Here is a 14,805-nt window from a genome sequence, read left to right as displayed (position 1 = left end):
CCTCCACTGCTGCATCTTAATTACACTGAAAGCTTTTTCCAGGACTCCCAGCAGAGACCAGTTCACCACAGACTGCCCACTCTGTGACTCTTTCTAAAGCCTCGATGTGATGACACTATATTGATGACTCCATGGAAAGAATGCCAACTGACTGCTAACGGCGGCCAGCGGAAAGGACATGTAGTGATGCTTGATCACCAGCATCTGCAACGCACCTCCTGTAACAATCAATACGTTATAGATTAGTGTCTGTGGGTTGTTCCAAGTCATTTGCATTGTTCCACATGTCACACAGACTCCACAGAATCCTGACGCATCAGAGCATTTTTGTACAAAACCCAAATTGATGCGTGTTCTCACACTATAGGCCCCAGTAGATTTGGCTTTCTATTTTCAGAGGAATGACAAGTGTGTCTAAAGATCCTAGTGCGCTGGATTTGTGTTATTTTTAGATGCCGGGCGTCCAGAGGCATTCCGTCTCTGAGTGAGTGTTGCCGGGTATCTCTGGGGGAATGCCGTCATTTGGAGGCGCTGGTTCGCGACTGCGATCAGGTGCTGCAGATTTGCGAGGTTTTATTTCCAGACGCCCGGCTGCGCATTGTTTTTATGCGGCTTTATTGAAGAAGTACGAACACACATGCCGGGATTAGAGTTACAACAGAAGCCTGCTGTGCTTACTTGCAGCTATTGTGGTACATAAGTAGGATGGGTTAGCAGTCATTTGAGATTCAGCATCAGGTGTGTTGGATTTAAAATGACACGGGGAGGCAAACTATTGAGGATTTGTGGCGTTTCATTTGGGGATGGGTGTGTTTTATTTATGTTAGCGGCTTTGTGGATTATTTCAGGAGATGTTAAAGGTGGATGCCTCAGACAGGGTGTGCAGCATTGTGTTGATATTAGATCAGAATGACTCTGTATTTAAAAGCACTGGCAGAGAATTTTTTTGTGGGACTTTTGATCCCTGAGGAGGAAACTCTTCATCACATCCTGAGAAGTGATGAAGAGACCTCAGCAGGCTGGATGCAGAGAGCTATAGGATTAAGTCTGAATATCTCCGGGACGTCACATTCGACTTCTCCAACCACCATGCAGGCTTGCACCCTGAAAAAGCCTCTATCAAGGCTTCAGCCGAGATAAAGAGCCCATTTATGAAATAATATGAAATGAGAGTGGATGAAAAATCCAGTCTCAAATCTTCCAGAACTCGTAGAATCTGAAGCCAATTTCAGAAGAATACTTTTGGCTTAAAGTCACCCTGAGGACCTGCATGTAAGGCCGACCCTATCAAGCTGCAAAACCCCCTCATCACAACAGAAACAACACCTTTGTGACAACCCACTGAGTGTCAGGTGATGAAGAGGATGCTTGAAGGTTCACAGTATGAGGACCGTCCTGTTAAAGTCACTCACGTTGTAGGAACCAGGAACCTCCTGGTCTCTACTGACATTCAAACAATCGACCGGATGTTGAGTGTTTAGTGTCTCCAAAAAAAGTGAAATATGTTGTTTCCTCTAAACACAGAAACCTCAGAGTCTGTTCTTCTGTTTTTGATCACTTTGAGTAATAATCTGTGACCTAAATATGAAAAAACACAGGACTTTAACGATCCATATAACTCATTACAATCAGATCAAGGTGTATGTGGTCTGTGTTTCAACTTCATGATCACATTATGTTCAGTGTTAACTCTTAATTATCCGTTTAAACGAAGCATAACCCGGAGCTCCGTGTGTCACTTAGAGATGTGAAAGCATGAACTGTACATCACGGTTTGTTCTTCTTCATATTTACCCCCCGGGACGGGAACGTTTCTAAACCGTCTGTAATGCTGAATAACACCAGGCCTCCACTGCCTGAAGGAACCTTCAACCCACCCGGGTCTCGAAAGTAGATTTCTCTAAATTGAATCTTTGCGAAACACTTTAATGTCATTAGAGGTGTAGTTTCAGAGGAGAATTGTTTTGGGGTTGTGCTTCAAAAGCCCATATCAGATGAACCCATGAGGCCTCTGGGGGAAAAGCTGGTCGAGGGCTTCTCCACATAGCTGGCTATATCTGGAGAACAGAGGGAGAGAGAGAGAGAGAGAATGTGTGTGAAGCTGCCAACAGCAGCAGTAAGTCCTCCAGAGTAAACACAGCTGATGGGGTAAACCCGCATCCACCCCTCCTCACCCTAAAAGTGCCCTTTCTCTCCCTCTCTCTCATTGCCTCTACCTCTTTTCTCCTGCGCCGCCAGCAATATACAACAATTACATCAACACAACGACAAAGAGAGATTTAAAAGCATAATGAACGGCGGTGTCATCGGCTTTCATGCCGTCGAATTAGAACGTGATGCTGGTTTCAGTCGGAGGATGAAAGGAGAGGAGGGCAGCTTAGGACTCGGCCTCTGGAAGCGAACACATCCTCAACGCTTCCTTCTGTCAGTCGTTCCCGGTGTGTTTACAACGTGTCTGTGGCATTGTTTAGTTTCATGCAGCGTCATATTCACACAGCCTTAGTCTGTGGACGTCCATCACACGTTTCATGAGGACGTCTCTCTGTCTCTCTCTCTCTCTCTGGCAGTCTGGGGTTTCACCATGTAAGGCTGCAGAGCTCAGCTGCTCCTGGGACGAATAAAAAAAAACAAAAAAAACATTGTGGAACTTTTTTTTTTAACAATTCAGCTGGAAATAAAAAAAGCCGTTTGTTTGTGTAGATAAAAATGGATCATCGAGATACTCACAGTCCATCAAAGTCAAAGTCAGTTTTATTTGTCACTTCTTCTATTTGTGCAAACATACTGAAGATCTGAAATTGTGTTTCTCTCTGTCTGACATGAAGTGGATAGTGCAAAAACAGTTAAAAGTTCAAAATAGAACAACATAAATAAACAACATAAATTAGCATAAGTGTGCGCTATAGCAGCGGTCAGCAGCAGAGGACATCAGTCTAGATGTGGGAGTGGTGAGGCAGAGCGTTTTTAGCACTAGTTAATCACAAAGATCACACGTTCTTCTGCATGCTAACATGCTAGCATGCTAACATGCTCTTGCAGAGCATCCACAGAGAGAGGCCGGGAATATGCAAACACAGAAAACACAAAATCTACATCCAGATTGGCGACAGATGACCTTTCAAATAGTCGCTTTATTTTAGCAGAGCATTTCTTGATTCCGCCATGACGTCATTACATCAATGTTGACTCTTTAAAGAGCAGCTTAAACCCTCTGGGACGATCCCTATTTCCCTTTCTATTACAAGGCCTGAAAAGCACCAACGTGGAGACTGTCACCAGACTTTAAACAGACGTTCTCCAATTGCTTGAGGGAATAAGATAGAAGAACTTCATCAAGCTACTGATACAGAACCTGGAAACACTGTAATCACCTCCAGAGGGATGAATCCTGAGGAACTGTCATAACAGCAGGCGTTTTGTTTATGGCGTTTTATTTTTAAACCGCTCCGTCGTTCTTTCTGTTTTCACGTTGTTTACACGGAACATACTTGTTCTTATTCTCCTGCTAATAACTCACAAACATTATCCTTCTTCCCCACTTCATCTGTTTGTGAAAGCATTGGTCTGTTTTCGCGTGTCCTCTCCTCAGCCTCCCCAAAGGGACGCTCATCGGTTTCATCTTCTCTCTGGAGGCGTACAGTCGTCATGAAGGAAGGGTACAGACACATATATCTTCTCTCTGGAGGCGTACAGTCGTCATGAAGGCTACAGACACATATATCTTCTCTCTGGAGGCGTACAGTCGTCATGAAGGGTACAGACACATATATCTTCTCTCTGGAGGTGTACAGTCGTCATGAAGGGTACAGACACATATATCTTCTCTCTGGAGGCGTACAGTCGTCATGAAGGGTACAGACACATCTGTGATTCCTGCAGTGGAGCCGCTACAGAGCCGACTGCCCAGAACGTGACCCGCAGCCTGTTTACACACACATTCGCCTTTTAAGGCAGATGCAAAGCTTTCTGGGCCGCGGCAGGGGGTTATTTTTACTTTTTCCTGACTTTCTTTTTTTTAAACTTTTAAACTTTTTAAAGGGCTTGTCTCTTTTGATTCCGTCCAAGTGGAGGATGCTGTCCAGGACATCACACATAAACCCAAAATAACATGTGTTAACCTATATTCTATAAAAATGGGTTTTAAATCACTATAGAATTGCTTTCAAGTGATGTCGTCCTTTTATGTCCTTGTATGTCCTTTTATACAGTTATTGTTTATTGTATCTATTTGTTTGTTTTCTATTCCATTTGCTCTTTGGTTATTTGTTTGGTTTGTTCATTGCCTTTATGGTATGGTCCTTTTTTTGTTCACCGGTGTTGACGTTATGTATGACTGTGCTTTGCTTCTCTGTACAGCACTTTGTAAACGTTGTTTTTAAAGGTACGATATGAATAAAGTTATTATTATTATTCATAATGATATCAGTTGGTATGTCACAAGTCGTACTTCAGATGCGACTACCTTCACGTTGAAGGGTGGCAGGATAAATGAACCTTAAATCTTAAAAAGCAGCAGATGGGATGTGCTCTTGCTCTTGAATTCTAGCAAACAAGCAGACAAATCTATTATTTATTCTCCAACGGCAGCAACAATAAAAGATTTCTGGATTTATATTTTAACGAGACACATTTAGAAAACAAGGCTATTTGGGAAATGATTTTGTCACCGCTGCTTCAACAATATCGGGATCCCGGAGGATCAATTCCCAGACTCTTTGCCTGCGTGGTCATGGCCAGGCTGTATATTTAGAGCCGTCAGCTGCCTGGTGCGCGTATCAGCTGCCTATCAGGCCGCCGGGATAATGAAGACAATAGAGTGCTGCAGCCACGGCGTTTGATCGGAGGCCAAACTGCAAACTATAACTCCCAACACGTCCATCACGTCCAGGATGCTCAGCAACAGGAAGTGGAAAGAGCTGGACGAGCACAAGGAAATGAATCCCACGAGCTCTTCCTGGTCACTAGCGTCCAAATTAGCACTTTGTATTAGCATTTTTTTATAGAAGGGAATCATTTGTACAAAAACACCAGCAATAAAGTTGTAATGATTGAATATGTCATGATAACCCTTCTGCTTGAGCTCATGCCAAATTTGTTCCCTTATGTCTCCATTCAACTGTTTTGGGCTTTTGGGAAATGATGTAACAATATTTGACCTTTTCGTGAGTTAGTTTCTAATCCTACGGGTTTGATTAGTGATCGATGCCCAAAACACACAGACATGCTGATCACAGACATGTCTAAAATGATTTATTTGTGAATGAAATGATCACAGATTTAACTCTTGTGATGACTTAACATTATTTAAAGTGTATTTAGACCTTTAAAGGGTCACGGGAACCTGGTTTAACAACTTTTAGATTTTAGGATTTAATGTGAATCAAACAGTGGTGCAGCACGTATAAATCATGGCATCCCCACTCTCCTAAAATCTTTTCTAGGATGTCCTGCCTCTCTCTCTCTCTCTCTCTCTCTCTCTCTCTCTCTCTCTCCCTCGTTGTGTTTACAGCCCTGCAGAGCGCTGCATATCTGACATTTCTCTCTCAAACTCCAACCAGCTCTGTTCCCATCTGAAAGGTAAGATCCAGCATCCTCCACAGAAACAGCTGCTCTTGCTTTTTCATTTCATTTTACAGCAGTAGATGTGGAAGATACCGATGACAGCAGAGGACGTTTAGGGGATAATAACGCTGAGAATGAACCGGGACCAGACGAGTCATGGGAAAGCATTACGTGTTGTTATTTCTAGTGGATTCAATGACCATGACCGTGTTTATGTAAAACAGATGTTTATTAATCAGCTGAGCGATGACGTCATTGATCTTATGTGTAGCAGTGTGCTGTTTTGTGTTGAGATACACTGGGAATCAGGTCTTCTGATGAACAAGTTCACATTCAGCTCTGACCACAGGGGCAGGAGGAGATGGAAACACTCATCTCCAAAGCACATGATGTGATTTTAGAGCGCTGAGGAGCATTGATTTTACAGTTTAACTGTTCACCAAATCAATCTGGCCTGATATGACAGCTGGCTTCACAGGTCTTAATGGTGAGATTGATCCAATGTGCTTCAGTGGATGCTAAACTTGTGAAGATGATTTTATTAGAGTCAGAGTCCTGTGTTGACCTTGATGTGTTTGGACTTTTCCATCCTGGCTACAGATTTGCTTTCCTATACTTCATGGTGGCCTCTCTTGGGGGTAAATAAACCTAGTTATAAATAATACAAACATGTAAAAAGCAAAGGAAACAAAAATAAAGCCAGTGGCTGGTGTTGCTCAGTAAATCAATAACCAACAGAATCTTCTGTCCACGGGAACAAAGTCACAAAAATAACTTATCTTATTTATAAGCAGGGTGAGGCTGACCATGCCTCACTTATGATACCAGGTCAGCATGCATCTGTCTCCTTGATCATTTTCTCAGGTGATGTGCCACAAGTTGCAAAAGGCAGCTATTTATAACAGAAATGTGTTAATTTCGAGGAAGTGGAGTAAGTGATGACAAAAAAAGAGAGAGAAAAGAAAAGTTTTGGTGGATTGTGGAGCTGCGTGAGCCATTAACCCGCAGACAGAGGACAGCCCGGGTTTATTTCATGTCAACATTTAACTTCTCTTTTGTGGAAATGAGGATTACTCGCACGGTGAAGCGCGACAGGCCGTCTTCTGGCGTGAAAATGACTGACAGTCGGCACTCGGCACATAACGATGTGCACAGACTAGCGGAGGATAACGCGGAGCACCAGCCACTCACATGGTCTGAGCTGCAGAGGCACAGGAGACCATTCCCAATCTGAGGCCAACGTGTCGAAGGTCAAAGTGCTGGCAGGACGAATGAAAGCTCCATTTATGACCTGAAGTGTTGACTGATTTAGGGATGACTGGTATTGGTTTAGTCCAGTTTGAGCTGTAGTTACGGGGAGGCTGACGGCCGTTAAGCCACCACAGCTGGAGTTCATCTAATGGCCACTAGGTGTTGGGAACGACAAAGTCACAGTCATTTCATCCGGAAATATTGATTAGACCATCTTTAAAGTGCAGTGATTTAGGTTAATTTTGTATTTCACAGTGAAACGGGATATTTGAGCCCTTACAAGAACGATTTGAATTAATTTGCCTTCGCATCTGATTGGACCGCTAAAAAGTGGGGACGTGAAACAAGAGAAAACAAGGATTTGATTTAGTAAAAACTCTGATAATAATTTTTGAGAGATATAATTTGCTTATAACAAGAGACAAATTAAACTCAGTAGCGAGATAGAACGTACTGTAATCTCCAGAAGACAAACCTTCAGTGGCCTTCTTTCCTGAAGCTTCATTCCTATTAAAGTTGACTTCATTATCACAATTTGCCAGACGCTGTTTTTCTTCTTCCACGACCCTGAATGTGACATCTGTTTCTGCTTCGGTCCCTCCGGCTTTATGCATCCAATTCAAACTAAACGAAGCCTCTGAAGCCGGCAATTGAAGCCGAGGCTTTATTTTAAACTGCAGCACGTTTTCTCTCGCGGCTGTTTCAGTTTCCAGGTCTCAGAAATCAAACCTCAAAAAGCTCCTGGCGACACTTCAGTCAGGTCAGAAGGTCTCAAAGCCGGCTGATGCTGCTGTTCCCAAGTGTGTGTGTGTGTGTGTGTGTGTGTGTGTGTGTGTGTGTGTGTGTGTATGTGTGTGTGTTAAGGTGGTAACATGTCAAGTGCTAAGTGGTGACAAAAGTGAAATGATAAAAATAGAAGTGTTGATTTGTCTAGAAGCCACCGGATGGATAGCAGGACTTCTGTTATCTGCTACTGGTTCCACGCTGCAGCGAAGTAAACAAGGAGGAGAAAAACAAAGATGCTTTTAATGTTACAGTGAAAGAATGCGTAGCGACACAAAACGGCCACTTTGTTTCCGTTGCCGCCTTCGGGACAAACCTCAGCACACAGGATGTATATCTGCACCGACCACCAGCCCAACATCAGACGTCTCTAACAACAAGGCTCCGGGGATCCGAAGCCGCTGTCCGGCGTTCTCCGCTTCTGAATTACAACAAAACACAGCAGGGGCCGCCGGCAGGACTTTTAATCTCGTACAAATAGCCCAACACTGAGCAGAGCCGACGCACGAGTGGTGAGACGCTTCAGCGTTTACGGGAACCGCTGATGCAAAAGCCCAAGGTCACCTCGTCGCCGTGACCTTGACCTCAGGAAAGTCCACACATCAGATGACAGAAGGGATTCAGCAGCTTTTTCATCTTTTATTCATTCAACATGCCGATGTTGGCTAATTTTGGCAAACCTTTGGCAGAACAACTTAGTCAGAAAATAACACTTTAATACTTTAATCTGATTGTAGATTTTCTAGTCATGAATATCTTATGTTTGGGTTTTTAAAAGGAAGATTTTAGAGGGCTTTAACATGAATTAGTCATCACATAACCCTTTTTGGATGCTCACTTTAAATGCTGAAATTCAGGGATGAAATCAACATTGTTGCCCTCAGGTGGTCATGTTGTATACTTTAGTTAATCCTAATCAAAATGTGTCACATGGTGCGTTTGGGTTCACGTCTTTTGTCCGCGCCGTGTGAATGCAGACCTTGTCAGTCGCATTGTTTTGCTACTGGAGTCTGACTCGACACCTCTGAGCTCTCTTATCATCACACCGTGGGCTGCGATACAGAAAAGGTCACACGAGGTCTCATCCAGGACTCAGCAGCTGCTGAGGCACCTCTCGTTTTGTATTGTCATTTTTAAAGAGGCGAACAGGGATATGACTTTGACCTTTTTTCTTACTTTTTTCCCAGCAGCAGGGAGAAGACAGAGAAGAAGGCCTCTGTGCTTGTTGTGTCACTGCAGGACTGAACCGCTTCAGGCCGGGCGGCCTAAACACCAGACCACCATCTCCCTGACCTCACCTCCTCGTCCCAGCGCTGACCGGCTCAGTCCAGCTCCACCCGGCCCCAAACAGGCCCAGCAGCCTGACCGAGCTCCCTCCTCTCGCTACCGGCCGATCACAATATAACCGGCCCGCCGTCTCCATGGAGCGCGTCCAGCACATGACCAAGTCGGCCATCCGCCGAGCGTCTCAGATCGAGGTGACTCCGCAGGTCAAGAGGAACCTGCAGGAGCTCTTCGTCAACTTCACCCTCATCCTCATCTGCCTGCTGCTCATCTACATCATCGTGCTGCTGAGCAGCTGAGAGGGAGTCTGGCTCTGCCGGGCTGCGGGTTTGGCTGAGATATGGCTTTGCTTCTTGTTGATATACAGGTCGTATTTCCCCATGGATCAGCCGAACCCTGTCTGACACCGGCTGAACACAATAATGTTGAATGATTTCCATCAGAGCTGATCAGGGATCAGCTTCCCTGCCTCTCGTTCTCAAGGGAATGATCTAACGTGACCCGCCTTCCACAGTTTGAGCTTCACTGTGTGTTTGTGTACCTGCTCATCCAGACTAACAGCCCGCTTACACCACAGTGTGTTGTTTTGAGCGAAGGAGAGTTGATGACTGCTTAACTAGTAATGTGCAAAATACAATGCATCACTGATGTTTAATTTCCAATGAGCACAGTCGCTTCCTGCAGCCCATCATCACCACCAGCAAGATAAACATGCTGGAAATTATTTATTTTCCATTAGGATTTATTTTTTTGCTTAGCATACATGAATAAAAAACTTGATATAATACTTAGAAATCATTAGTACTCTAACAGTCTGTAAAGTATGTGAAGTACACATTAAAGTATCTTCAACCTTTAGGCAGCTTACCTGCAGGCGTCTTCAATGGGCTACATGAACACAAAAATCACAATATATATATACATATACATATATAGATATATATATCTATATATGTATATGTATATATATATAAATACATACTCTGTTTGGGCTTGAGAGATTAATGTACGTCTGTTATGAAGTGTGAACGTAGAGAGTCTTAAACACACAGTATCTGACTTAGACCTGGCTCTTCATCAGTAGTGAGGAAGACTTCCCTTTGCATGGTGTGATTGAACTAAATGATGTGTTCTGTGTCTGTTTAGTTATTGAAGCTGTTATTGACTAATGCTGACATGTTTTGGTTCATTACAGCACATACCAGCCACATGTACATGTTATTTACCTTCACTGTAATAGCCATGGCTGAAAATGTCAAAACTATAACCTGCATTTACATTTGGAATTAAGACATTATGGAGATAAAAGTGTGGTTTTGTTCTTCTATGTCTGTTTGAACTATGGAACAAAGAAATTGCATGTCAATCAAATTAAAGTGGTTCTGCTGCTGCAAGTGTGGAAACGTGATTTCTTCATTGAACATCGTGATTTATTAAATTTGGGAAATATGCATTTAGATGCAAATCTTTGCAAACATCATCCTGGATTCTGATTGGTTATTTCTATTCATACCTGTGCTGTTTTATTCATGATGTATTTATTTATTATTAGAATTTTATTTCATAATGTCACATCTATTTATTTTGGGGGACTTTTATACAAAAATGTGGCATTATGAAATAATTCAATGTCTATTTATGTTTACATTTATTTATTCATCACTTATTCACATTATGCATTTGTAATTATACATCCATGTATTTATTTAATCGGCATATGCATTTAGTTTAAAGGCATACTCAATTGTTTATTTATTATAGTACGGAATGCCAAATCTTGACATTATACATTTTGTGGTAAATATTTTTGTCTAAAATATAAAATACCAGGTTTAATCTTTGCAATTAGATTTCAAGTCAGAAAGTGGGCCCTTTGTATTTGAGACCACTCAACTAATGAAATGCATTTACATGATTAAACTCGCTCATAATATTATGAAAAAGCTTTATATATATTTTGTCTTACATTATTGCTCAACCTTGTCTTAAACTCTTTGACTTGATTTTTCACCAAATACAATAACTTCTACATTCTGGAACGCATATGTGAGACTCATTTGGTCATTATATATGAATAAAGGTTATCTCTCTGCAGTTAGAAATGCTAAGAAATCTTAATACCAGCATAATTTGCATAAATGAACGTGCATGAATTAATTTCTTTCTGCAAAAAACGCGGCATACAAGAAGAGAGGGAGTTCCTCACACGACACTAAAGGAGCACAAGAGAAGGCTTTGTCTCACAATCATAAGTTTACTGTTCCATAACATACAACAGAAATGATAGAAATATAAATAAATATTGTTGCTATAATTGTTATATATTTCACTTTAAAAATGGCAAGACAGACATCATAAAATGATAAGTCACATGGGTGACGTCAAATCACTTTCACATAAAAGAAAAACTAAACCGACAATTTGAAGAAGCTGCAGTTTCAGTGTTTCGTTGATGGTCAGCGATGCCAATGTTAAGAAAACAAAGGATATAAGTTTTCATCCTCCAGGTGTTGAGAAACAGTTCATCTTGAAAAGTTGCAATATTTCAAAAAGACCTTCGTGAACCTCAGGGTCAAAGGTCGTGTGATAGCAATGCCTGCAGGTCTGCTAACGACCACAAGAAATGACTTTAACTTTAAAACAGTCCAGTCAGGTTAACGGATAACAAATGCATCAAATCAACCACTGGGCTCTGAGAGAATACACACAGTACAAACCAAACAGCACAGACATGTGAATGGGAACAATTACAGACAAAAACACATCTTTTCTTTCTATTTCCTGACAGTGTTTATTCCTTCATAATACACAATCTCCCCACAAAGTCCATTGAGGAGCTGTACCCGAGCTTATCGACGTATCAGATGTAGATCATGTGATTAGAAAGCTCCAGAACAGCTGCTAAAAGGACCTTATAATCTACGACTACGACCATTTCTCTAGAATATCAGCAGCCGATGTGTCGATGAGTCCGTGGCGCTGTCCGTGGTGCTGGAGCTGCAGACGGATTTGTAATTGCCCTTCTGTCACATTTCTTTTTGGATCTATAGTATTCTCTTGATTATATAACATCACATCTCTGTAAGTGCATTTTTTTAGCACGTTAAATTACTGTAACGCTCTTTCACTGTCAGGACACAGACGTGGAAGAATGTGCTTCTTGGTTTAGCTTTCACGTATAAAGACAAGTATATGAAATTATCATCAGCAGGGAAATAAAACGAGTGGAAGTAAAAAGTGATGCGATTGTGAGAAAATGCATTGATAAGAAAGAACTGAGAAGAAAATAAAGACTTCTGAATCGTCTGATGCAGATGTCGAAGCGTAAATGTCCATATATTCGCATCGCTATTTGAATAAATATAATCTTCACAGTGTGCATGGAGGAATGAACCGACCGCGGTCGTCTGTGTGAATTACAGGTCAATATTTACATGTCAAACATTTAATATGCTGCATCAGCTATGATGACACTCAAATGAAAGCTTCAATGTCATCATGCTGCGTTCATGGCAGAAGGGGAGAGTTGGGTATTAGGATACTTTCCCATGTGCGTGATTTAATGTCTCAAACTGGTTTCAGGAAGTGTTACTTTGACCGTTCATTTGGAGAAATATGATGACATATTATCTTACACGCAGCCAGATGAGAAGATTGATATATAAACCGGTATTTCTCATGTGGCTCTGGGTAAGATATAAATATATATACACTCTTTTAGTATTTATTGTGAATGTATTAAATTCTTTGTGGTTGGATAGCATCTGATATCCTGCGTGATCCATGAACTCAAACAATGAAAGTACAAACACTTCCTGAACCATTACCACTTGACTGGTATGGAAGACGATCATTGGTTTGTGTAGTTGAACGCAGCCCGCTGGCGTCCGCCTGAGACGCTCCTTGAGAAGCACTAAACACAGCCTCTCAGGCTGGGGACGACCATGCAGTTTGGAAACTGTACATTGTTACTGGATGGAAAATTACGCAGCGCAAGAACGATGTAAACTTTCAAGTCAAGTAAAAATGAAATAAAAACGTAGATGTGAGGATTTCAAGTGAGTGACAGCAGCGTGATGACGGTGTTTCTGTTTTCACATGCTCTATGGCCTCCCCACAGGCAGAGGCACACAGAGAGACTCCTCGCTTGTGATGAGAATAAAGCGTTGGACTGAACTCTCAAAAGTCCTCGGTGTCGCTGGCAGGACTCTCCCTCCGTGTGCCTCGTGTCCACAAACAGGCCGTAGAAAAACAGTAGCTTGTTACATTATAAATACTGGAGTAATAAAAACGCCGCGGGGCGCTCGACCCGCTTCCCCTCGATGTTCCCCCTCCTGAGTCCGCTGAGGTGTCTGCGAACGCGAATCAAGCGCCCCTCGGCCCGTTCAGAGCCTTGAAGGTGACCTTCAAACATGACTGTATGTACACGGCCAACGCGCTGGGACAGCCAGCTAAAGTCAGTCTTCTTTTTGTTTTGTTTTGTTGCTGGCGTCGTTACTGTGGTGTACTGTAGTTCATCAGAAAACAACCAGGATCAACAGCTGGGTCTGTCCTTCCTCCTCACAGACATGTTTGAACACGCGTGTGTATTTACACATGGAGACACAGCATGAGCGACTGAAGGCGAGTATCAAGGCAGAAATCACTTCTTCCTCCTGGCTAAACTTTCAAAGCACTTCCAGTTACAGCTTGTAAGACACATGTTGATGTAATAAAAGAAATAAAAAGAAGGAAACGCATCTTATGTGGAGCTGAAAACATTTCCTCCCAATATACAGTTGCTTGTGTCACTCTTTACTCTCTGCACACTGTCTTCGTATGAGCTTAAGAAGCCGGAGAGGAGAGGGGGAATTATTTCATGGAGGTCTGAGAATGTTTCTGAAAGTCTTAAAGGATAATTCGGATCAGCTACACTTTTCTAAAACATGTTTACAACAAAGTAAAAGCTGAGATCTGACAGTTCAGCCAACGCACCGCTTTATTTGGAGGTGTGTATCTTTGTATTTTCCACTGCTCTCACAGAAATATTAATAATAATGGTAATAATTGTACTTTTATTTAACTATTAACTTTATTTTCTCTTCCAGTCTGATCAGCTGCTTGTGTTTATTCCGTTTAGAAATGTCCCCATGTTCCCATATTTCAACAAGTACTTGTTATTCTCAAAGAAAAATACTGTCACACCCAGGTAGCAACATATCATAATTATCCTTCAACACTGACATATTACTACTGTCTCTTGTCAAGATTAATAATACAGCCTTCGTCTTTAATGTGTGTCTTTAAAGGTTTCAGAATTAAGTTTATATCAGTGAATAACAGTGTAATCAGTCCTGATAAATATACGGCTAATATTTCCTCTCAATTTTGGGGAAAAATTACATATATTTTTCTTCCACCTCCTTATTATGCGATATAATCCCTGTTAAACTTCAGAGTGAAATTCAAACGCGTCTCTTAAAGAGCTGCAAGTGAACCTCTTCATACCTCCACACTTCTACTCAACATTTAGTGTTTAACTTTTTGGGTCTGAGGTTATCAAAATGACAAATTCACGGGCGAAGAAGTCCTTTAAACGTTTAAGATCAAATGAAAACCCCTCGCCGCTTCAGAGCTCATACAAATGTCACGTTTTGCACAAAAGCATGTGGTATAAAAGCGTTTGTACATCCTGCTACCATGCACACGTTCACGGTGAGGCACCGACAAGCTGCACCGCTCGCCATGCTCACCGTGTATGGAAGCCCTAAGGTTGCACTCACACTGGAGTGATTGATGGAGCGCTGTGATTAGCAGTGGACGTTTGATATTAATGTCGCCCCGAAATGACGTTCAAAACCGACAGAGTGCTCGCTGCCCAACTTTAGCTCTCTGTCCCATTACCTCCTTCTTTTTGACAGATTGTTGTTGTTGTTTTTTTGCCGG

At 42.1% G+C, this 14,805-nt stretch overlaps 1 protein-coding gene across 1 annotated transcript; it reads left to right on the top strand.

The window, feature by feature from the left end:
* Positions 1 to 9,017: 9,017 nt before the first annotated feature.
* On the top strand, positions 9,018 to 9,179 carry pln2 (phospholamban 2; the record flags this gene model as incomplete). Its single annotated transcript, XM_079236933.1, has 1 exon — positions 9,018 to 9,179. The coding sequence occupies one exon, from the start codon at positions 9,018 to 9,020 to the stop codon at positions 9,177 to 9,179; it is 162 nt and encodes a 53-aa protein (XP_079093059.1).
* Positions 9,180 to 14,805: the final 5,626 nt, after the last annotated feature.

The sequence above is a fragment of the Taurulus bubalis genome (assembly GCF_910589615.1).
Source record: "Taurulus bubalis genome assembly, chromosome: 21".
NCBI lineage: Eukaryota > Metazoa > Chordata > Actinopteri > Perciformes > Cottidae > Taurulus > Taurulus bubalis.
This window is presented reverse-complemented; position numbering and strand designations above follow the sequence as displayed.